We start from the raw sequence: 25,207 nt of genomic DNA on the forward strand, positions 1-25,207 counted from the left end.
TTTGTATGAATCTAGTACACGGTAATAAACTGCGAATTACATTGCTGCAAGAAATAATTTAGGAAAATATGTTGGTTGATACTAGAAGTCTTATCTCAAGTAGTATTACATATCGTTTCCTAGACTATGTTTTCTTAATAATATTTGTATCTAATTTAAATTCTTTATAACGCATTGTATGAATAAATCTAAATACAACGTATGCAAGTTTGTTATTATATAAAAATTGATGAAAAATGATTAGTGAACATAAATAATCTGCATTGCATATATTTTTTGAATCACCATTTATGCGTATTGAAGTCAGTGAAGAAATTTCTTTAACCAATAATAATCAAATACAAAAAAAATAATTTTATTTTAATTTTGCTATCTACAATTAATTTGTTTAAAATAATGTAAGATATATTTCTTGTCAGCATTTGTATGTAGCATTTTATTTTGTCCGTGTATTAGAATAAGTTTTCAACATGGCCATTTTCCGTGTTCCACGTGCATTGTTTTACTTCGGTGAAATATCAGCGTAAACCTTAATTTTGATTATATAATTGTTGATTTTTCATGTGCCATCTCTTTGTAGTCATTTATATACACATTTCGTATACCTCCTTTTCTGAGCGTCAATGCAAAAAAAACTCCCAAGATCTGTTATTATGAGCATATTTTGACTGAATATATTTATAGAACAAATTCGATTAGATAGTTATAATTGAATGTAATTTATTTAAACATAAAATATGAAATTAAAAAAACTAACATAACAAATGAGCTTAATTCAGTGATCGAAAGTTGCGCGTCCGGAGGAAATGCCCAGTAAATTTAGTAATAGTAAAATATATCTTAAAATATATGTATATATGTCTTAAGTTAGTTTTGCGAGTTTGTAACTCTTATGGAAGTAATATCTCGACACGTCTGCATAGGTTAGTTAGAAAAATATATATATATTTTCCTGCACTTAAAAATGACCAATTGTAAAGCCAAGTGATTGTGCCTCTATTACAGTGGTTTCAAAATACATATTAAATTCTCTTTTATTCGATTCAATATGTTTTTATATGCAGAGCCGCATCACCTTTGCTTCAATTCGGAGAAATATAAGAGGACCTTGCCATTCAATAGTTTTGCGGCCAAAAATGTTTTTTAATTTGATTATTTAGAAATTAATATGGTTCTTTTAAATATATTTCAATGCCCATATGCAATTTATATTTCTTTTCCACGAAAAACTCAAAGCTCGTATATTTTTCATTTCAGATTAATTCTTGATAACTGTCCAATTATTAAATTGATTGTTCTTTAAACTTTTATTAGCCATAAATTGCGGCGCGAATGATTAAAAATCTTGATGTGATATATGGTAGGGTACATTAATGATATTCATCAATCATGTATATTTATATCAATTAAATTTACAATTGCATTACAATAAATGTTTAATACACTGAAAACATGGGCATCTGTTAGCATCGTCAACTTTTCATTTCACTTCGTGTAATATGATTCATATACGTCAAAGTATTGATGAAAAAATCATCATCAATGACCTGTTGTAATTATATTTCCCTTGTGTATATGCATGGATCAAAATATTTAGAATTAAGGCAAAGCGCACCGACCACAGTAATTGTCACACAGTTCGCAAATCATATACAAAATATATTTTTAATATCCAAACCCTTTGCAAAAGACATTATTGTAATTTTTCTTGATGTTGCTTTAATTTTATTTTAATGAATTTTAATATGTTACATTTAATTATACATACTGAAAATGTTCCTCATTATTTCTACGAGATATTTGTAATAAGCAGTAAATGATATCTTATTTTTATTTATCATTCCAAAACTATGATACGATGAAAATAATTATGGAGAATCTGTTTTCTAAATTTGTAGAGGGATAAACACTATTCATCTTTTCCAGACCAAAGTTTAATACATGAACACATCACACTTACAATTTGTAATAATGGACAACAAAAAATATAATAATTTGTTCAATTTTTGTTACATAGAATATTTGAAGTTGGAACTGAGATTAGATGAATGGTGTTTCTTCTAAGAAAATTTTGGAAAAATAATTAATAAATTTCCTATTCGTCTTTTACCCGTTCATTAATGTGATGTGTTGGAAACTGAACAAGCTGTCCTTCATATCTCCATTGTAGATGCCTTAATCACGTGCCTAATAATAAAACTATGTGTGATCTCTATTAGTAAAAAAAGAAGTATACACTTTGAATCCACCTAGTGGTCTAGTTGCAAATTAGACTGTTATGACCCTACATACAAAAATATGTGTATATTGTATATATACATATATATATATATATATATATATATATATACATGTTAGATGTATATATATATACGTGTAAGTCACGAACTGAATACACACAGTAACCTCCTGTAAAGGCAATGTATGTATAGAAACTGAATATCTTAGAATAATAATCGGATTAATGGATTAATATTGTGGGTACTGTACGTTTTCAAGCCAAAAAAACTATAAAAATATATATGCAATCAATTAATAAAATGTAATTAATCAAAATCAAAAAAATGTACGAAGAATGTCTTACATATTTTTAATGTTGTTACACTTAGATTTCAAATTCTAATTCACTTTCCTGGACTTTGTATGTGATATTTTTGAAATATAAAAGGACATGTATATTGGTTATTGACTTAAATATTGTAAAGAAATAATCACACATATTGGAAAGTATAATTGTTACCATTGAGAGCATATAAAGTCTGTAACAGGTGTCGGCAGTTCTAAAAGGGTCTAACGACAAGACAATTTGCTATATTCAATATATTGACTTGAAATCAAAATGAATAAATAATGAATAATCCAAATCATAGTCTTCGCACTGAATGAAATTGATTCTTTTGAGCGGAATTTCCATTTCGGTTGCCGGCACCTGTATCACAAATCATTTGATGTTTTAACGAAAAATACCACATGGCACCATAAGTACTCCACACAACTGCATGATGGTATAATGTAATTAATTATAAGTGTGTTTGTGTAAAAATAAAATCAGTGCAGGGTACAAATTATCCAGAGTCCTTAACTCGAACATGAGTCTTGTGTTTAGCGTATCGTGTATGTTAAATGTTATGTCGGTCATAACAAATGTTTTAGAACTTAAACCGATATGTAAAAATAATAATATCAAGAGAATTTTATTTTAACTATACTGGGAAACTGATACATAGTTTAAATTATTTTTATATATTTATTAAATTGAATACAAATATTGGTCTCAAGTAAATTACATTTAGGTACTATATTGAAATATAGTCAATAACGAATTGTATGCATATTTAAGTAATTTTGTTATATACATTTTGCTGTTTAATTTAAAATTAATTTAATAAATGAACTATTTATAAGTTATTCAATGCTATTGTTGAAGCCGTTACGATTGAATACTCCTTAAGTGAGTTAAATTTAATAAATGGTAATTTTTAATAACCAAAATGATAACTAAGTCAAATATTATTAAAAATATGGCAAACATGAGTCTAGTGTGCAATATAAATGTTGAACCAGCAATTGTTATCATATGTTGATATATATAGGTACATAATTCAAATGATATGCGTTCTGTATTTATGCATACCTATATACATGTGTACATATATATGTGCATATTGAGTATGTAAGTAAACGTGTTTACATAGTTATATATTTATTTATGTAAAATCCTTAGATATTAATGTATAAAAGGATACTGTAGATAATTCTCACAATTTGTAATGATTTATGTTTTACTGTATACTTATTTGTAAACATATATGAAGTTATGCTTTTTGTATTGTTATTTTTCACCATCTAATACATCCAACATTTTATTTTTCAGGGTGTTATCAGCTTTAATGATGCATATATGTTGCAATATGCCATAAATTTGCTTAACTAAAATTAATAAAAACCCTTCAAATTCTGTTTTTCATACGGGGCTCAGGTTCAATTCTCGTTAGCATCTCGATGTCGAGCAGTAGCGATATCCAATTTCACTGGGAAATATAAATCCAAAATGTGGTTTTAGGTAGAAATAACCATTTCCAATCATTGCTGCATCTAATAATAATAAGATGTGATCAATATCAGATAAGTTGTAATAAAATAAGCAAACATATATAGGTTAACCGTTGGGTTATCATCTCAATACGGCGTAAAAGGAGAAGTTCTGACTGCAGATAAAAATGAGTAATAAAAAAAAAGTTTCATTTCACAAATGACAAAAATCAAACTAATCATGAGAACTTTGAAACAACTAAATATAATTTCGGGAACAAAAGAATGAAATGAAGAAATTAAAAATATAATTTAAAGGGTTAAAACTAGTATTTGAATAGGCCATTTTTAATGGACTGTGCGAATTAAGAAATCAAAATTCATTCAATAATTTGCTGTTTACAAACAAAAAAATGTGCTTGAAGTTCTGAAATTCAAAATATTCCGTTCTTGTGATGTAATAGAAGCATACTTTTTATTCTTGGCCTTACAGTTACAATCGCAAATGCTTAAAGAAGTTTTTGAAATATAAAACTAATATAAAATGAATAATTTTGAAATCGGTGCAGCTGTTTTTTTCCAAGAAAAAAATACGAAAGGTACCTTTCGCTTTGGCTTATATAGACATAAGTGGCGGATTAGGCTTTCTGCCGCCCTAGGCCCTATCTGATCAGGTGCCCTGTTTAATAAACAAGATTTTACATTTTATTTAAATTTTTTTCTCGACGTTTCAAACCATTCTGAATCGAATGAGACTAAATTTGAATTAGTGGTGTATGGCATCGTGCCTCAAGACAAATTGCTGGAGCTTCCCGTACCGTAAAGAAATGTTCGAGAAATATTAAATGTTTTCAAATAGGTTATTAGAAATAATACTGTAACATTGTCTAATACTCATAAGAATTATATAAACTGAATGACAAAGTTATAATTATTCAATTAGAGTATATAAGTGATCTTTAGAACTTTAGCCAGAATTAAAATTAAAATTTGAATTATTTTTGATATACAAAAAAAATTGAAATAATTTTTTTTTCCAAAAGTAATTATTTTGTAAAACAAGCAAAAAGTTTTTTGAACCATTCAAATCGGATGCTTAGTTTTCTCAAAAACTGTCATTCTTTGCACATTTAGCTCGGTATCTCCAAATCCACTGGACCTGCCTTTGGCAGAAACTAATCACCACTTCTACCCGTCATTACTAATTGAATGTTTTTCGGATCATTCAAATCGGATACTCCGTTCTCTCAAAAACTCGATTTGTATTTTCTGCACTCTTTTCTCCGTATCTCCTTAACGACTGGACCTGCCTTTACCAAAAACTTATCAGCACATCTCCCTGTCATTAGGAATCGAATGTTTTTTGAACCATTCAAATCGGTTGATCCGTGCGCCCGAAAACGTGGACGAAAAAAGGTGGACACACAAAACACACACACATCTATTTTTTCTTTAGGTATGCCAAAATGTTTAAAAACCTCTGAAACATGAAGAAATGTAAAAAAAAATATTTTCGATTATCGGCCCATTACTATAACTACCCTACGGGAAATTAAAAACAAAGTTGAATTTGTCAGTGATAAATTAAACTTTAACTGTAGGCTTGAAAACAAACTGTTTGATTTCATTATCGATATTATCGAAGTGTATACTCTTCTTTTATCTATGTCTATGGCGCTCTCGGTATATCAACGTCGCCGATGGCACATCTAATATCTATATCGAATAACGTTCTATGCTTTTCTAATCGGCAAAGGGCGCATGCGCAATGCTGTCACAATTGTCCTAGGTCGTGGTCGTGTCAAGTTTCACATATTAACTAAATTGTAAGTTCTACATTATTTGGAAAGTAATGCCTAAGCACGAAGACTTTTCATGGTAGATATTTTTTATTAAATCTATTAAAAGTTGTATTTTGTTTTATGAATGGTCTGTTGAAGTATTTACTTAAATTTTGTTTATCTGAACCTACAAAAACCATGACATAACGCTTGTTTACAAATGCACAAGAAATAGGTTATAAATTTTAATTAACGAACACAAATTATTCAATGTTAATGTGATGCGAATTTATTTATTTTAACATTCGTATAACTCAACGAGTGCATGTTTTATTAAAATCAAAGAAATATGTACGTAAATCGCTTAATAAAAGTTTATTTTAACACACAATAAATAAGACAAATTTTAAACTTTATAGTTTTGTTCAAATTATATTAAATAGTAGTTAATTTTCTAATTAATTTCGTGCAAAACACCGCTAATAAGCGTCCTGATCATAAAATAAACGTTTAACTGCATAGATCAAACATTTACTGTCTCTATCGCACTTGCAAGTTATCTTGAATTAAGACTCACAACATTTTAGGCCAGAACCGAATTTACGACGTATATATATATATATATATATATATATATATATATATATATATTACTAAACTTTTCAAAAGTTTAATTTTTTATTTGTAAATATCATCTTCATTTCGGGAATATAAGATGTTGATTTTTCTAACAGGACCTTTAATACATTAATTACATATCACAAACAATATCACAAATTGCCTTCAATAAAGCACAAGTAATTTTTTTTAATGTAGCACTGAAGATGAATCAAACCAAGACTCGAAACGTATACTATTCTAATAAAGATCTTTTTCTTTATTAAATTCTTTTCATTATTGGATGGATGCCCATAAACACTTCATCGTATATATATATATATATATATATATATATATATATATGTATATATATACGTATATATATATATATATATGATTTAGATTTTTTTTGTTCGGCGTTGAGACATATTTTTGAGTGTTAATTTGCAGTCAATCGTCGAAATAAAAGAAACAATAAATGATAAACTAGTTTTATTCATACGTTTCGACACGGTTGTGTGTCATCATTCCGCCATTTTTTTTTTTGAAATTTTTACAGTATCTAAAAGATTTTTTTTTTATTAATCTTTTTTAAACTTTGTAAAAATTCTTATATATATCCCATACTATTTTTATTGATGTTACGTCCGAATTTTAAACTCAAATTAAACATATATATATATATATATATATATATATATATATATATAATGTTAATAAAACAAAAAACTTCTTAGCGGCCATCTATCTAGATATGAAAAGAAAGCTAAGATATGTTTTTTTTAAATAAATTTAATAAATCCATACGTTTCGAGTCCCAATTTAACTTTCTTCAGTGGAAACAAAACACGAATGTAATTCATTCTTCGAGATATGATGTTCGAATTTATTATTTTTAGTTTATTTCTTTTTTGTAGTATAATTCATATTCATTCATTTTTTCACTAGCATGTTTTGTTTTGCGAAGTAATAATTTCTGTTACATGGTTTTGTTTTGTTCTAATGTAGTAATTATTTGCGTGTTTTGTTTCCACTGAAGAAGAGTCAAATTGGGACTCGAAACGTACGGATTTATTAAATTTTTTTTAAGAAACATATCCCAATTTTCTTGCTATTTATTATCTGGATGAATGTCTGCTAAAAAGTTCTTTGTTTAAAACGAAACATAAATTATGTTTCTAAAAATTATTTTTATTCGATTTTCATACATTTCAAGTCCGAAGTCAGTTATATATGTGTTCGTTTTTAATTTAATTTGTGTAGTAAATTTTCTGTGTTTTATTTTATTAACTTCCCGTAGGGTAAGTTATTGAAATGGTTCGAAAATCGGAATTGAAAATTTTTACATTTCTCGACGTTTTGAAGGTTTCTGAACGTTTTGGCATACCTCAGAAAAAATGGATGTGTGTGTGTGTGTGTGTGTGTGTGTGTGTGTATGTATGTGTGGATACAAATTTCCAGTCACGTTTTAGGGCGCACAGATCAACCGATTTAAATGGTTGAAAAAACATTCAATTCCTATTGATAGGGAAAAGAGCTGATTAGTTTTTGGCAAAGGCAGGTTCAGCCGTTTTGGAGATACGGAGCAAAGTGTGCAGAAAATAGAAATCGAATTTGTGAGCGAACGGAGTATCCGATTTGAATGATCTAAAAAACATTCAATTAGTAATGATTGGGAGAAGTGTTTATTAGTTTTTTGGGAAAGGCAGGCCCAGCCATTTCAAAGATACGGAGCTAAATATGTAAAAAATGGCAGTTTTTGAGAGAACTAAGCGTTCGATTTAAATGATTCAAAGAACTTTTTGCTTGTCTTAACAAAATAATTGATTTTGAAAAAAAAAATTTTGTTCCAATTTTTTTTTTTTTTTTTTTAGTATTTTGTATATCGAAAATATTTCAGATTTTATTTTTAATTCTGACTATAGTTCTAATATACTTTACAAATAATTACAACTCTGCAATTCGGTTTATATAATTCTTAAAAATATTACACAATGTTACAATATTTATAATAATCTATTTGGAAACATTCAGTATTCCTCGAACATTTCGTTACGGTGAGGGAAGTTCCAGCAATTTGCCTTAAGGCACAATGCCATAATTGCCTCAAGACAGAATTCCACTTACAGCTAGTTTTATTTTAACTTTACGTATAAAATGATTGTTTTTGTGTAATTTTTCAACATTAGTTTCACCTGTCTTTATTATATTTTTGTTGATTACACAAATCCACAAAAAAGTCATTTGCATTGGGTATGTGACATGTTTTCCAAGGTAGTTTTTTTACCGCCGAACGAATCCAAATTCAATTTTTTTTTTGTTTTTTTTTATTTTTTTTATTTTTTTTTATTTTTTCATTTTATTTTTTTTTTATTTTATTTTTTTTTAATTGAGAGCAACAGCTCAAGTTATTTAAGGAGAAAAGTGTTAGGAAACGACAAAAACTACAAGATTTTAATTATCGTACAGAAAATTTACTAGGTCGGAGATTTTGTCGGTTTTTTCATTTTGGCTTCAAAATTCTTGTTCAGTGGTAAAAAATGGGAAAACATATGTCGCCCACTTAGTACAGGCGACTTTTGTACTTGGACCTATGTTATTTTTTGAAGAAAAATAATATTTATTATATTATTTATAGCCTTAGCCACTGACAATTTCGGGCACACGGTTCAATTAATTTGAATGATTTAAGAAACATTCGATTCCTATTGATAAGAAAACGTGCTGATTAGTTTTTGGACAAGGTAGATCATGGCGTTGCAAAGATATGGGTAACTCAGTTTTTGAGAAAACGGAGCGTACCATTTTAATAACTCAAAAAACATTTTACTGATATTGACAAAAGGAAGAATTGATTAAATTTTTGGGGAGGGAGGTCTAGCTGTATTGGGGATCGAGTAAAAAAAAAGTAAAAGAAAATGCCATTTGAAGGTCAAAAAGGATCATCAGACATATGCACATTGAATTATCAGATATTTTATAGAGATTTTTATAATAAGTATAAATTTTATTTACATTTCTATGTGTTCCGTAACATTGTTTGTCCGTCAGACTGCAACGCGACGCTTACGCGCTTGGATATTTAGTCTTTATATGGAGCTAAAACAGCGCGATTGCTTTGAAAATTTTTTTTAATCTTTTTCAAAACTAGCTGTAAGTGGAATTCTGTCTTAAGGCAATTAAGGCATCGTGCCTTAAGGCAAATTGCTGGAACTTCCCGTACCAAAAATTATTTTTTTTTAAAAAACGATTAACATTTTTGAAAAAATTTTACTTCGAAAAAATAGGATTTTTGAGAAACTATAAATTGGGCAAAAAATTACTTTTTTTTGAAAAAAAAAAAGTTTTTTAATTTTTTTTTTGAGAAAAAAATGTTTTCTTTATTTTGACATATTTCGGAAGCTCTAAACTTTTTTTCCAAGCAATCGTACTGCTTTAACTGCATAAAGACGAAATATCAAAGCGCGTAAGCGCCGCGTCGCCGTCTAACGCGTAAACATTGGTAAGGAACCCATAGGACTGTAAACCAAATTCATACTTATTGTTAAAATCTCTATAAAATATCTGATAATTTGATGTGCATATGTTTAATGATCAATTTTGACCGCCAAATGGCATTTTTTTTTACTCTTTTCATGAGATCTCTGAAACCGCTGGACCTGCCTTCATGAAAATTTGATCAATTCTTCATCTTGTCAATACAAGTAAAATGTTTTTTGAATTATTCAAATCGGACGCTCCGTTCTCTTAAAAACTTAATTACCGTTTTCGGCACTTTTTGCCCCGTATCTTTGGAACGGCTAGACCTACCTTCGCCAAAAACTAATCAGCACGTCTCCTTATCAATACGAATCGAACGTTTTTTGAATTATTCAAATTGGTTGATTCGTGTTCCCGAAATCGTCGACGAAAATTTGTATCCGCACATACATACACACACGTACATACATACATACACACACACACACACACACACATACATCCATTTTTTCTAAGGTATGCCAAAATATTCAGAATCCTTTGAAACGTAAAGATATATAAAAATTTTCATTTTCGATTTTTTTGCGATTACTATAACTTGCCCTACGGGAAGTTAAATATAAATTTTGGTATATATATATATATATATATATATATGCTTTAAGAAATAATATAAATAAGAAATAGGAATAAGTAAGAAAATTTGAAGTAATTGAATAATTGTTACGATCGTTCAATGTTTAAGCGTTGAATAATTATAAACAATTTCATAAATTGCCATGTTGAGATTAAATGTTATCGTTTTTGAGAAATGTTAATTAATTTCTGTCATCTGCTGGTAGGTTGATGCAGCCCTGGCATGCATTACAAAACCATAAACACATAACATGCAATAAGCCAGAACGCTTAACGCTCGCATTTTACTACTAGTTCCGACTAATCGTCGCACCGTACTTGGTCGACGATCCGATCGACAGCTGCTTTACTGGTTTGTTGGTGTTCTGGTGTGCTGGTTTATTCAATCAAAATGGAATCACCGGTTGAAGTTGAATATAAAAGTCTTGGTGAGTGTCATCTATGAATGTAAAATGATATATTAATTGTCGTTTGCATACACATATCAACCATTTATTATCATATTATCTTAATATTTATCTTGATGAATTTCGTATGGATTATCATATTTTTTTATACAATAAAAGACTGAAGTTTTGTCTGTTCTTTGAACATTATATTCATTATGTTCACTATTGATTATAACATTAGTCGGAGTCGTCTCATTTACAAATATTAGCGTAATCGTAATTTGAAATCACTACATAACGAACGCTAGGTTTCTAATCTTTCCATTTTATAAAGCAATGCACAAATATTTCATTCGAATTATTAGAACTCAAATATATACTTATTCTGTTTACTATTTTGATTAACTTTTTTTACCCATGTTTATTTTATACTTTATATTTTTCTTATAAACACAGAGCAGGGTAAAAATTAATTTTCCTTAGTTTTATAATCATCTGAAATTCATTTCGTTTTTTTTCACTTACTTTTTTATACTTATTACGATGATGATTTACTTTTATACTTCCTTAAATAGATATAATAAGTTGGCAAAATATAAAGGAGGCGATAAAGATTAAGAATTGTACATACAGAAAAATACTGAATTATTATCGCGCATAACTTCGATTCAAGATGCACCGGCATTTATGATAAAATAATATTACTTGAGAGGACTGCGATCGAATCGACTCACATTTTGTGTGGAAGCGTCTTAACAGTGTGGTGAATGGTGTAATTTTATTGATTGAATGGGCTTTGTTACCAAATAAATGCAGGTGAATTGATGCACTCGTAAAGAACTGAAAGGAGTATCTAGTGTAAAAATTAAAAAAAAAAATCATATTATTATATGTTAACTATTCAAGAACTAGCGTACATATATTCAAGCATATATGCACGAGAGGATTTTTTAAAATTTGAAATATTTTCGGCGATACAGCTATTTGATCACGATAATCTTTTTGCGAAACTATAAACGAGTTTTTTTCTAAACTGTCTTTTTCAATACGATGTACACGATTTTTCGAGTTCTACTGAGCCGATTTACTTGAAATTTTCAGAGAATTTTTTTTTAGAGACTTCTCTCAAGTATATACTTCCTCTCGTGTCCTGCCTCATCCTCAAATTTCAATTTTTACTATTTCTAAAGAAATCAAGAAATTCAAAGTGGTAAGATTTTTTTTTAAAACATGCAACTTTTGGTCAAAAAATTTTGATACTATAAATTCTAGAATGCACTATAGCGACATTATTTTAGATTTTTATTTCGGATTACGGAGTCGCAATTGTGCACACGGGCACGTGTCAACTTATTGAGATACTTCAAACGCTGCTAAGTTTTATTTTTTTTTTTTTAATTTCCTTCTCTACTCTTATAACGTTGATAAATGAATTATGTATAAGAAAATAATAGTAAAAAAAATGATTGCCTTTTTGTATGATGGTTTAAAAGTTCTTCCGATAATATTTTGTGAACTGACTACGAATTTCAAATCTGAAATTCTGATTTCGCCTATGTTGTTGAAATGTTTTTTCATTTATGAATGTAAAATTTTGTTATCTCATGTAAAAGATTTGTATTATCATCGCACTCGATAAAATTTCATAATTGAAAGCGATAATTTTTCTTGTGTGTCACATTTTTCCTTGGCATGATCATCATCATAATTAATCAATAAGCTGTGTTGACCTGTTGAAACCCTATATAAATATATATCATTCCAGAGCCGATAGTTCGCGATTTGATAGAGAAAGCCGCATTGATTCGCTCCAAGGCTCACGTGCCTTATAGTAAGTTCGCCGTTGGCGCCGCTTTGGTGACGGATGACGGAAAATTCTTTTCCGGTTGCAATGTCGAAAACGCATCGATCGGATTAAGCGTATGCGCCGAGCGAACGGCCCTGACGAAGGCCGTCAGCGAGGGCGCGAAGACTTGCAAAATAATCGCCGTCGTCGCCGATTCAAAAGCCGGCTCGTACACTACCCCGTGCGGAGCATGCCGACAATTCATTAAAGAATTCGACCATAATAGTAGGACCGTGATCTATTGCGCCAGACCCGATGACACCACCAAAGTGTTCAAAGCGACCGCCGACCAACTTTTGCCTTATTGTTTTCTGTCGTATGACCTCACGAATTAGGCCTTGAACTTGAACTTCTTCTTTGCATAACTATGCTAAGGCATATGTCGTTTGTACCGCAACAGGACCAACTCTTGAAAAATAATAACAGTGCTAAAACATAAATAATCTAAAATATAAAATTCAGAACAATAATATATAATATAGTTTAAACCTTTTGCACATTGTCAATTAGAATAGTTTACAATTTTATTAGATATGACTTCTTTATGATATTCAATAAATGAAAGCGTGAAATTAATCTTGCAGCTTATTTATGTTTAAAATGTTTATACAATCAGACTTATTTATTACAAGTATGTACATTATCAACAAGTAACGTTTTAAAAAATGCGTTTATTTAAGTTTATTACTTACTTTTATTAAGCAAATGTTTTTGCATTGATTTTGTATTAATTTAACACAACTTACAAATATTCTGTACTTATAGTCCATAAATTTGTCATTTTAGTATCAAAATGTTTTTACACATGGTTTTACAAAGCTAGAAGCTTGCAAAATTTCATTTCATTTAATTTATATATCATACAAGGTACTTATTTCAAGGTAGATACAATCATAAAAAATCAATAAATAATATTTAAATGCTTGCTATAATTAAACTAATTTTGCTGAAGGCGAGTAAGCTTGATAAAGAAATATACAACTGTCAAAAATAAAGCGATAATAGAAAATAATTATTATAGATAAATATAATTATAATTATAATTCGAAAACTAAATCCATCTATGTTAGTATCAATCACATGTAAAAATATTAATTTCATTTTATGACTGAAGTACAAATATTTGTACTCATAAAGTTGAATTATTTTATAATATGACACAAAATATATACATACATAAATAATATATAAACTAATTATAAATTGACACAAATTAGTATTTTATACCATTTGCTAAATTAGGCAGTAAAATTTCATTAAAGTATTTAATATTCAAAACTGACTGAGTGTTTAATATTATACATTTCATATTAAATGAGGTTTCTGTAAATAAGGAATATAGTCAATTCATAAAAAAATATTTGTTCGAGTCTGCTTTCTTTTACATAAATGCTATTCTAGTTGAGCGCTGTATAAATTAGGATTTATTAACAATCAAGCATAGTTAGCAAATATTTGGGTGTAGATCAATTTCATTATATTTGCGCATATATAGTTTTAAGCGTAAAAGCGAATGTACTTCACCAGAATGGGCACCAACCTATGTAGCATTGACATAAGTTTTCATTATTTGTTGCCTGCTGTATGAGCAAGTCGACCTGTTTACTGACCGTCACGCTATCATCGTGGCTAAAATCGCGCCCTGTTAGCTTTTCCCTGACTCTAGTTATAATCGCCAGTGCTTTCTTATTTACTGCTTCAGGCTGTGAACTTTCGCTTGTGTGCTCATGCAGACTATTAGCAACAATGCTTTTCTTGTTTAAGTTCATACTTAAAACATCTCCTTCGTTATGATCATAAACAGTCGATATCCATCCATTCTCATTATTCTTCGACCTTTTATTTTTCTGAGGCATTATGTCCATCAGTCGCCAGTTTAATAATGGATCATAGACAAAGGCTTCTAAAACGGCCATCAAGCTGTCCTTGTTTCTATGCAAAACGGACATTACAGATTCGCAAGTACGTCGATACGTCCCTTCAATTCCCGTTACTTCCATAGCGTTGATAAGCATGCGGGTTAATCTGAATGGTATTTTTTCAGGAAACTTTTCACGCGTCATTGCCACTTCAAAACAATCGCCAAAATCAATATGAAGTATTTTACCGCTTAGTCTATCCAGCATCAAATTCGAGGGATGCCGGTCGCCAAGTCCCAAAATATAACCCACCATAGACATGACAGCCAACGACCTGGTATAATTCGTTCGTCGGTCAAACCATACTTCGGAGCTAGGACTTTTTAGCCAAAGTAAACTGGCTAAATCGTCGCCTTGCGTGTGCTCTAAAGCATGCTCAAAAACTTCTACCTTTTGCATCAGCATCAAATGATCATAGTCGGGCGCCATTCGTAGCATTATTCTATGTTCAATGTTCAATAAAATTTTTTTCTTTTCCCTGTAATCTCTTATCAAAGTATGTAAAGTATCACAATGTGGCACCCAGCCTATGAGCCCGGAATTCGTGCTTAGTGGTATAACGGCATACCGCTGAATTGTTAGATTCCTCCTATATGTATCTGGATCGTTTTGAAGCAAAGTGTTCACTAGTCCAAACAATTGCATAACTCTCTCATCTTGTCGCAGATCTTCATGGCCTTTCAGTAAAAACATATAGTCTTTACCATTTGAGCCGCGTATACACAGTTTCCGTGGACGCTGTTTTGATGTTATCACCTAGAGACAAAGATTAGAAATGATTATCATTAAAGTTATTGAACAGATTATAAAATTTGTTTTATCATTAATATTTTAATCATTTCATTTAATAAATTAAAAATACTTTTGTATAATTTTTATACAAAATAATTTTGTACTATGATACTTAAATAAGTAATCAGTTATAAAAGCCAGACTAGCAAGTGAAAACAAGCCACATGATGAACAATAAAATAAATGTTATAATTTTATACCTGTAAGTTACTTTGGATATATGCAATTCTAACTAGATCTTGTCCAGGCATATAACTGCCCGGAACTGCTAATTGCAAATCTCGGCATGCCAACAATTTTGGGCTGACATACTGCAACTCCAATGAAGTCAACTGTGGCAATTGTCGAGAAATTCTTCGAAAAACGTGGTAATATAAATCCCAAGCTTGATTTAAGTCACGGACATTTCCAGATACCTGAAAAATAAATTAAAATATTTTTGAAAATATATAAAGAAAGTTTTATTTTTCAACTAATAAATTGTTTGTTTACCTTATATCGTCGGCACCAATCTTGAGCTTGTGTCAAATCTCTACCATAGGCTTGGTGAAATGAAGTTTCTTTCAGTGTTTGAGGGCCTTTCTCTAAAATAGCATGCAATGGCTCCAATGTATCAAACATTCCTTTCACATTTCGCTCCCCAAAATATAATCTATATACAGAAATGATATTTATTATAAATTGCGTCATTCAGTAACAAAATAAAATTTGTTTGAAAAAATACATGCCTGCTGGCTTCTTCAAGACCCTCATGCCAAAGTTCATGCCATAAAATGGCAACCCTTATAAGCTCTTCACTCGCCATCATTGCTTGTTCCACCAAAGTTGAAGAATGTTCACACATAGATTTTAAAATTTTATTTGCTGCTGTTCTTCTTGCAACAGAAGCGGATTTGGAAGCCACTGTTAAAGGATAAACCAAAGCCTGCAATATATTGAAAAAAAGAAATAATTGGTATAAAATAAGTAATTAATAAACATTTGTCTGGTAAATTTGATCAAGTCATATAATAATTTCTTCTTAAAAAAGTACTTCTGAATGAATTTTTAAATGTTTTAAATTGTGGATTGAAGAAGAAGATGAAATCCGTGAAGATATAACATAATAATTACTTGTGGATGTGATTTTCCAATATCAATAAGTAAATGATGTATCAGTCTTCCAACAAGAGCACGTGGTGTGTCAATTCGGGCAATCAATTGTGGAATAACTTGTAACCAAATATTAATTGCAATCAAACGAATTCCTTCAACAACAGCTTCGTATACTTCTGGACATTGCCCATAGTCAAACCATAATGTGAGCAATCGTAAAGTATCTTGAAGAGAACTTCCATCACTTAGATTGATCGACCTAAAAAATAAAAAAGGAAAAATTGATTAAATTTGAAAATAGTTGTGTATACTTCATAAAAACATTTCATGTATCAAATTAAAATTCATACCTGAAAAACCCTTCCACAGCGGGTACAGTAAATTGTGATATAAATTGGGACATATTTTTGTCCGTTTTCTTTTCTCCAGTGCCATTATTGTCTTGTTCTGATTGGTGTTTATAAAACAAAACACTTTCAAAATTCATGTACGCCCATGCATGCCATGCTTTGTACCACGTCCTATCATGCCTTGTGGCAGCTTCATAACATTGAAGTACATTAGGAATAGAATATTCAGTTATACCCTGAAAATTTTATAATTTTATTTTACATTTTTTTATTATTATTATTTTTTTTTTTTAAATATTTCACCTGTAAAGATTCTTGCCATGATCCAAGTTTCAAATAACACCTGGCAAAAAGTCTTCTATCTTCCTTCTGCAAACACAATAAAATTTATAAATATAGCATATATATATATATATATATATATATATATATATATATATATATATATATACAAGTACTAAGATAACTACATAGTTACTTTTATATAAATTTAATAACATATCTCAAGCTCAAAAGTATTTTTAAGGTTATGAAAAGTACTACTATTCATAAATTGAATGGAGCTTGAGCTTCTTGAGCATACATTTCTCAAAAATATTGCCTGTTAATTTATTTACCATTGATTGTTCATCACAACTTGTTTGATGCGAGTGCTTTTGTACAAATCTATTCAATTGAACAAAGGCAGCTTCTCTTTGACCAGACATCCACATGTGTTTTGTGTATGCAAAAGTGACCTAAAATTTTAAAATGGTAATAGAACATCCATCTGTTCATATTGATATCTGTAATACTCTGTATTGATAGCAACTATAATTCAAGGCTGATTCAAATTGACTGGATCAGTATATATCTTATTATTATAAATTGCATACTAAATCAGTACAAAATTCATAATTTATTGATTGAGTGTAATATCTAATCTTACTTGTGGTAAATCAATAGGTAGGGGTTTATCGGGTGTTAAAGAAGGATCACAGCCAAGAAGCATCACTAAAGTTTTATGAGACAACATCTGAAACAAGAAGTAATAACATTTTAGTTTCAACATTATCCTTTTAAGTAATGGAAAAAAATATTTACCATTGAGCCACTTTTTCTGCACAATGAAGCATACTTTAACCATGTTCTTGTATCATCTTGAGGACTTACTACTAAAGAATGCACCTAAGAAACACATGAAAATTCATATATTATAGTTTTAGTTAATACTCTCTCAGGTTATATATTTCTTAGTATTATACCTGTATAATACGCTGCCAGTCTTCAACTAATTTTTGACCACCTTTCAACCTGCGCCACCACATTTCCAAAATTATATCTCTTCTCTCTGGAAACTTTTTATATTGTATAACCTGCACAAGAACAAGTAATTATACTTAATATGTCAATATGTTAATAATTTTATATAATGAATTCATTATATAAAAAATGCATGATAGATGATTCCAGTTTTGAGACAAATTAAATATATATTTTTGCATTGGTTAGGTGTTTCAAACTTATTTACTATAAAAGTAAATATATTACAAACCTCTTCCAATTCTGCTAACATTTGTACGCACACCATTGCTCCATAAGCCCTTTGATAGCTCTCACCAGCCATTGCCGTTAATTCAGTGTCTAATAAATCTCGAGTTATATCAATAAGCTGCTGAGCTTCTGCATAATTACCATGATGCACTGCTAAAACTGCTCTATAAAAAGCTCCATCCTACAAAATCATTTTATTAGCTAATGAAAAAAATACTTAAAACATTATTTTATAAAATTAGCAATGTTCATCCCCAGAATCTTTTTATTTGACTCATATATCATTACTTCTCATTGAAGAATTTTAGTAAATTTCATTTTACAACCACCATGGTACATATTTTTCATAATAGAAGTCATAAAAAATTGATAATAATATTGAATATTTTATTATTACCTGAGTATCTTCTGGTATGCACTTGACATAGTTAGCCATCCCTTCCCAGTCTTGTAGACCCCAAGCTGAAGCAGCAGCCAATCGACCTGCTCTACTTCGACCATCATTGCCCATTTTATCCCATTGATTTTTAACCATTCCCCCTAATTCATCCCATTCCCCAAGAGCTTCTAGACATCTCATCTGTCCAAGAATAGATTCGCCATCATCTGGGACTTCATTCAATTTTTCCTTATAAAGGGATAAGGCTTTCTCCCAGCTGTGCAATTTTTCATACCATCTTACTTGAACCTGCATGAAAGAAATGGTATTGTATTAGAAATTATATTTCTAAATTTTATGTAAAATAATAAGTTGAAACCGACTATCATATTTATCCTGCCACTTATAGTTAAGATAATATTTATTGAAGTATAATATATGACAAATATAAAGTTTAAGAATGGAATAAATGAGAAATAAGAACTTACTTGAAGTTGTGTATCACCAGATGCTCTGTGCTGCATAACATATTCCAAGAGGCCCTGAGCAGCTTCTTTTTGTTGAAGTTTGTTATTAATAAGAATTAATGTCTCAAACACCTGAGAACTTGCACCTCGATGAAACTCTTCTTCTTTGTAATGCAATGCTTTTGCATACCTATAACAGTGATATGAATCTCATATGTATATATAATTCTACTTTATTTTCAGATCGTAAAAATAAATCCAAATAAACTTTTGTGAAATATTTTACTTACGCCCGGCACTGCATGGCGCGTTCCCCAAGCAACTGTCGATTTAAAGGCAAAGGTCCTTTATCACAATGCTCCATAAATTCTGCCAGATTTAGAATTGTTTGGGTGATTTCCGGCAAATCAGGTACAGTAAGTGCTTGTTCCAAGTTTTCAACTAACTCATCCTTAAAGAATTTTATTTATCAAACTAAATAAATATGTTAGTTAAGGTTTAGACTATATAAATGAAAATAGTTACCTGCATTGTTTTCGATAGTTCTGTCCAACATGATACAAAAGCTGCATTGAATAAATCTCGCAATAGTTGTGGATAGTTTTGTGCTAGAGCTTTACATGACCTATGGACATTTAAATAAATATAAATATATTTTTATTTACATTTATGCTATTGTATCATAATACTAATTTATCATTTATAAATAGAATGAAAATGAAGAACTTCATGATGATAAGTACTTAGATCAATGATCAAAAATTGGAGTAGAAATGAGTATAAAACAAATAAAGAATTTATGATAAAATTATAGGCATTAAAAATACTCAATATAAATACATTAAAATATCATTAAGATAGTGTGTTTTGATTTACAAAAGGGATTTGCAAATTTTACCTCAAAGCTGGACTTTGTGACTCCTTCAATAAACCAATACTTAGCCGCCTCAACCATTCTAGCCAATCATCCTTAGATACTCGGCGCACAGCTGTCCAGGCTACTTTCAAATCTTCTGCTTTCACATTAAGTCTCTTGATTGTGCTTGTATCACTTGATGTCAAACTTATTTCTCTATTTCGATTTTTGGTCTTAGAATATTTCATTACTTGAAAATCGTCATCATTAACCATTGTCGAAAGTGATTGTAGTTTAATAATTAATACATCATATTTTTGGCATTGGATTTTATGTTTAGCAATTACTCTTTTAACTAAATTAATGAATATGTTATACTTGCGACCAAGTTGCATAACTAATGAACATAATGTTTCCATGGCTATTGGCCTCAACTCTGGTGTGGAATCAATGCATCGGACTAATGGGTGGATTATTCTTGATGCAAAGTCTGAAAAATCTAGTATATCAGCTAATTGGTCAATTGTTTCCAAAGCTGCTTTGTTTACAGCTAGAGAATATTCTGTGGAATCGAACAGTTTTACAATGGATGGTAAAACTAAATGCAAATAATCATCCAAATTATTGCCAAACTTTTGCAAAGCGAACAGAAGTTTTACAGTTACAATTCGGTCCTTGCTATTATCATGCGACAGCACTCTCAGTATCTGAGGCATTAATTGAGGTACATAAACTTTAAATTCTGACCCTAAGGCCACAGATATTCGTTCAACTAAATGAATTAAAGTAATTTGTAGTTGACTAGAAGGCGTCCAAAATTCTTTAATTAAAGCAAATATATCATCTAAATAGTTTCTAATATGCTGCTTAACAATGGCTATTAAAATAGCAAGTTGTTGAAACAGATATTCTAAAAAACTTATATCTGCTGTCCTTACTACATATAACAAACTGGGCATGACCTGAGAAATATATGGCACACATTTGATTCCTAATGTTTGAAATATAAATGTTACAGCCTGTACTACGCTAGTATGATGCTGTGACAATGTGGGATCTCGAATTATTCTCATTAAAGTTACTATTGCAATGGCTGTATAATATTCTTCTAAAGAGGAAGAAGAGCTCATATTAACTAACATTTCACTTGTAGATAAATCAGAATCTTCACATTTTCCATCAGCTAATGATAGTAAGGCAGAATCAATTTGAACATCTATTAATCCACGGTTCTTTTTATGCTTGTACGGGTCCAAGGCCCCTAGAAGTCCCAGAACTCTTATTGTCTCATGCCTTATTTCAACATTCTGTTCAGTTTTTAAGAAATTAATTAAAATATCCATAAGATTGGGGTATTTGGTGTATGGCTCTACTACATGTCCAGTGGCACGAACTAGTTTTCCTAAAGTCCATAATGCAACTCTACGCTTTTCCGATGAACTTGCATCACCCAACATTTCCAAAAGTATTGAAAGCAATTCATTCATCCATTTTTCCAGTTCTTCAGCACAATCATTAACTTCTGCCAGGTAGCCTATGGCTCTCAAAACACTTAGCACAACACTTGAATTTGATTCAGATTCTTGCAGTTTTGGAACAAGGACTTTTAATATTGGCTCCATATAAGGATGTATTAATTTTGGTGCCTTCAAAATGAGATGGCTCAGCATCCTAGCACTTTGTTCTTTATTTCTGCTCATACCAGAATAATCAAGCTCAGTCAAAAATTGAATCAGTGTTTTTCTCAAGCTTGGCATTACATAAGCTGGATTCATTGTACTTAATCTACCTATAATGCATATAGCGTATTCACGAATTTCAAAAACCTCATCATTTAGTGATACAAAAAGAGCACTCAATGATTCGGCTTGTGCCAAATGGTAATCAAATGTTTCATCTAATGACGCTAGCACTTGCAGCCGAACATCTGGATCTGTATCAGTCATACCAACAGTTAGCAGTTTATTCAAGACATCAGAAACAGTGGAAACTATTGTATCAGATTGATTGGTTTTGCTTGTATCCATTGCAAGCTTTAATAGGCAACAACAAGTTCTTACAGCTTCCAACCTGCAAAAACAATAATAAAAACTATAATATACTAATCAATATAATCTATAAATTTTGTGCACACACATATGATATATAAATATATATGAATAATGTTAAATTTCAATTTACCGTATTTCTTGTTGATCATTAATTAAAAAATGATCCGCACACCTTGTGACGAATTGTAAAAGACTGTGTCCATCAAAATTGAAGCTTCCCAAAGTATTCAAGGCAAGAACAATTATTGATATATCATGATTATCATTATAGTTGGAATTCATAGATTGACCCAGTAAATGTTTAGGAGTGCCTAAATGCAGTAATGGTTTATTCATTAAAATATGAGAAAGCATTCTCAATAGGCCTTCTGAAATATCTTTCTTAACACGCGGGACATTTTGTGCCAATTCTCGTAAACAAGTTGTCAGAGAATTACTTAAACCTGTTGCAAACATATAATCTAATATATCTTTTATATCGCGAGTTATAAGGTCTTTAACAGCATGTGAGAGAAGTGTGATACATATAAATATTGATGGGTCAATTGTTATACGTCTCTTAAGTGACCCATCTTTAGATGGTAAAGCTGCTTTAATTGCATCCATTATCTTTGGAACTGACTTATTAATATCTTGTTCAACGGCGATAGCAATGAATCCTAGAGCAACAAAAGCTAAATTCCTTTCTTTCTCTTTACCTTTAACTATCATCAGCAAATAGGCCACTGTAGAATTAAGGTTATCTTTAACAAATTTATCTTTTTTAAAAGCTGCTAATCGAGGCAATATAGAAAATAAGCTGTTTAATAGAAGAAGAGGTCTTGGAATACGTTGAAGCATTACGTTAAAACAAATCTGATCATATTTTTCTGTTATCAGTTGCCTACAAACAGCAGATTCATAAACAGTGACATTAACTGTATTTAGTCCGTGCTGTGCAGTCAAAGGAAGAGCTGGTTTTGCAGAAAATAAATATCTATCATCATCAATTTGATTTTGTGAATCAGGGTCAACCTTTTGTTTCAAAGCATTGTATTTTCTCTCCCATGTAGCATTGCCACATCTTAACAACTCATTTAAGATAATTAATCCTCCATGGATGCGATCCTCTCTAGTAGATCCTTTTTCCCTTATGTAAGTTTCATCAAAGCATTTCATTGCTTCATCAAAACACATATTATACCTACAAAATATAAAAAAAAAATTATTAACAATATACAGCTAATTTCACGAATAGGTTTTAGTAATTACATTATTATATTATGAAAATTTATTTTCAAATGGACTTACCACATTGGTTTGGTGCTACATTTTGCACTTTCACGTTGTGCGGTGACAACTAATCCAGCCTTAAGAGCCTGACCAGCTGCTTCTCTGATCATAGGTTTACTATCTCGAATAGCATTGAATATATGTTCAAAAAAACCAGAAACTTGCTGGTAGAAATAAGTTGGCATAGAAAGGGCCAATTCTCTAAGAACCAATACTGCAGCATGCCTTTTACCCTAATTCAAAATTGAAAGTTTTTATTTATAGATTTAATATTGTAATTTTATACTTAAGCATAATCAAAATTGGCACATTGGTCATTGAATAAATTGCCCTCATACAATTTTCAGAGAATACATTTTAACAAAATTACATGAATGAATCCTAAAAAAAAGTACCTCATTTCTTTCAGAAGCAGATAGCCATTCAAAAGCTCGTTTTAAATCGAATTCAACAGATTCTGCACCCTTAGAACAAGGAAGTAAAGCAAGACGCACAAGAGTCTGTGCTGCACGTTCCATAACAGATACATCAGAAGAAGGCAATAAATTACGCAAGTAATTGCAGTATCTAGATATTCTTGTTGTGGTGTTAACTATATCTCCGGTTATTAGACATTCTAAAAATCATAAAATAATTTGTTATGCAATGTACTTTATCCTTTAATTCTGTTTATTAATATAGTAAGGTATTAAAAGTAGTTAACAATTAAAATAAAATAACAAAAATATAAAATGATATGCAAAACTATTAGAAAACCTATATAATTTGGCTACAATATTGTTTAAAGTATGTCATAGTGAGGCAATCCAATTAGTAGGAGCCACAGCAAATAGTATTAGAAAATATCATGTTTCAAAAAATGTATATGATTTGAGATTGAGAAGAATCTTTCGGTGGGCCATATGTAGTATTTAAAATATTAACAAGTTATAAGTTTATAACTGTCCCTTACCTATTGCTTCAACACCACCCTTTTTTTCATTAACATCATTTCCAGAAACCATTTCAAATATATGATGATTAAAATCATCCAAAAACGATGTACATTCATCTTGGGGTAGTTCTCTCAGTTCTGTTTTTACATACAAGCATAAATCCCTCGCTGTTTTGCGCCGTACCTCGGAATGTCTCGACTTTAACCCAGCAACAAATTGTTGAACTAAGTTTGACATTTTTATTTAAATAAGCTATCCTTCATCCACAAAATTTGTATGCATATTTTTTTAAAATTATATCATGATATATTATCTTCAAGGATCATTTTCAATATATATTAAGATAAACATTGTAATAGGTTAGGTAGTCAAGATAACGTTCAATTTTATTCTGTGCATTCTTTCCATTGTTTATTTACATAATGCTCACTTCCAACATTTTCACTTATAATTTTAACTATTCACATCATTAAAAGAGATATAAAATTAATTTAAAATAAGTACATGTAATAGAAAAACGCATAAGTTGGTTAGTTGATTAGCCCTGCAATTAGGCATGAGCAAAATACTCGAAATCAATGTGAGGATAATAATACTGACACAAGCAATATTTTGATTGACGTTATTTAATCATTTGCAAAAATACTTATTTATTATTCTAAAATAGTTTTCATATTTCAATTTTAATATCTTTATTTTGTAATTTGACATTGTCAACCATTGTTGTTTTTGTGGTTATCGTTTATTAATATCGATTGTGGATTATGCTTCGTGCATTATGAAGAGCTTTTAAT

General features: G+C 30.1%; 2 protein-coding genes across 4 annotated transcripts; one reads left to right on the plus strand and one right to left on the minus strand.

Moving 5' to 3' along the window:
* The first annotated feature begins 5,807 nt into the window (after positions 1–5,807).
* LOC113378832 (cytidine deaminase-like) lies at positions 5,808–24,019 on the plus strand. Of its 3 annotated transcripts, XR_003367226.1 has the most exons (4): positions 5,821–5,910; positions 10,736–10,957; positions 19,543–19,710; positions 23,888–24,019. XR_003367226.1 is itself a non-coding variant. In XM_026619448.1 (3 exons), exons 2-3 carry the CDS (start codon positions 10,921–10,923, stop codon positions 13,097–13,099), a joined length of 453 nt encoding a protein of 150 aa, XP_026475233.1. In that variant the 5' UTR covers positions 5,808–5,858; positions 10,736–10,920; the 3' UTR covers positions 13,100–13,327. The 3 variants fall into 3 exon arrangements, 2 of the variants coding, with proteins under 2 accessions (XP_026475233.1, XP_026475232.1); XM_026619448.1 differs by lacking the exons at positions 19,543–19,710; positions 23,888–24,019 and adding an exon at positions 12,684–13,327 and having other exon boundaries at positions 5,808–5,858; XM_026619447.1 differs by lacking the exons at positions 19,543–19,710; positions 23,888–24,019 and adding an exon at positions 12,684–13,327.
* On the minus strand, positions 14,285–24,650 carry LOC113378831 (serine/threonine-protein kinase Tor). Its single transcript, XM_026619446.1, is given in 21 exon segments — positions 14,285–15,439; positions 15,676–15,891; positions 15,968–16,127; positions 16,204–16,400; positions 16,589–16,829; positions 16,921–17,156; positions 17,224–17,289; positions 17,538–17,657; positions 17,849–17,935; positions 18,004–18,087; positions 18,165–18,275; positions 18,455–18,634; positions 18,851–19,180; positions 19,360–19,489; positions 19,590–19,750; positions 19,825–19,924; positions 20,198–22,225; positions 22,337–23,389; positions 23,497–23,711; positions 23,874–24,094; positions 24,431–24,650. Coding segments are annotated over 21 exon segments (7,311 nt in total).
* Positions 24,651–25,207: the final 557 nt, after the last annotated feature.

This window comes from Ctenocephalides felis, unplaced genomic scaffold, assembly GCF_003426905.1.
Source record: "Ctenocephalides felis isolate EL2017-DRISC unplaced genomic scaffold, ASM342690v1 CF-g0.4_SCAFFOLD_01886, whole genome shotgun sequence".
NCBI lineage: Eukaryota > Metazoa > Arthropoda > Insecta > Siphonaptera > Pulicidae > Ctenocephalides > Ctenocephalides felis.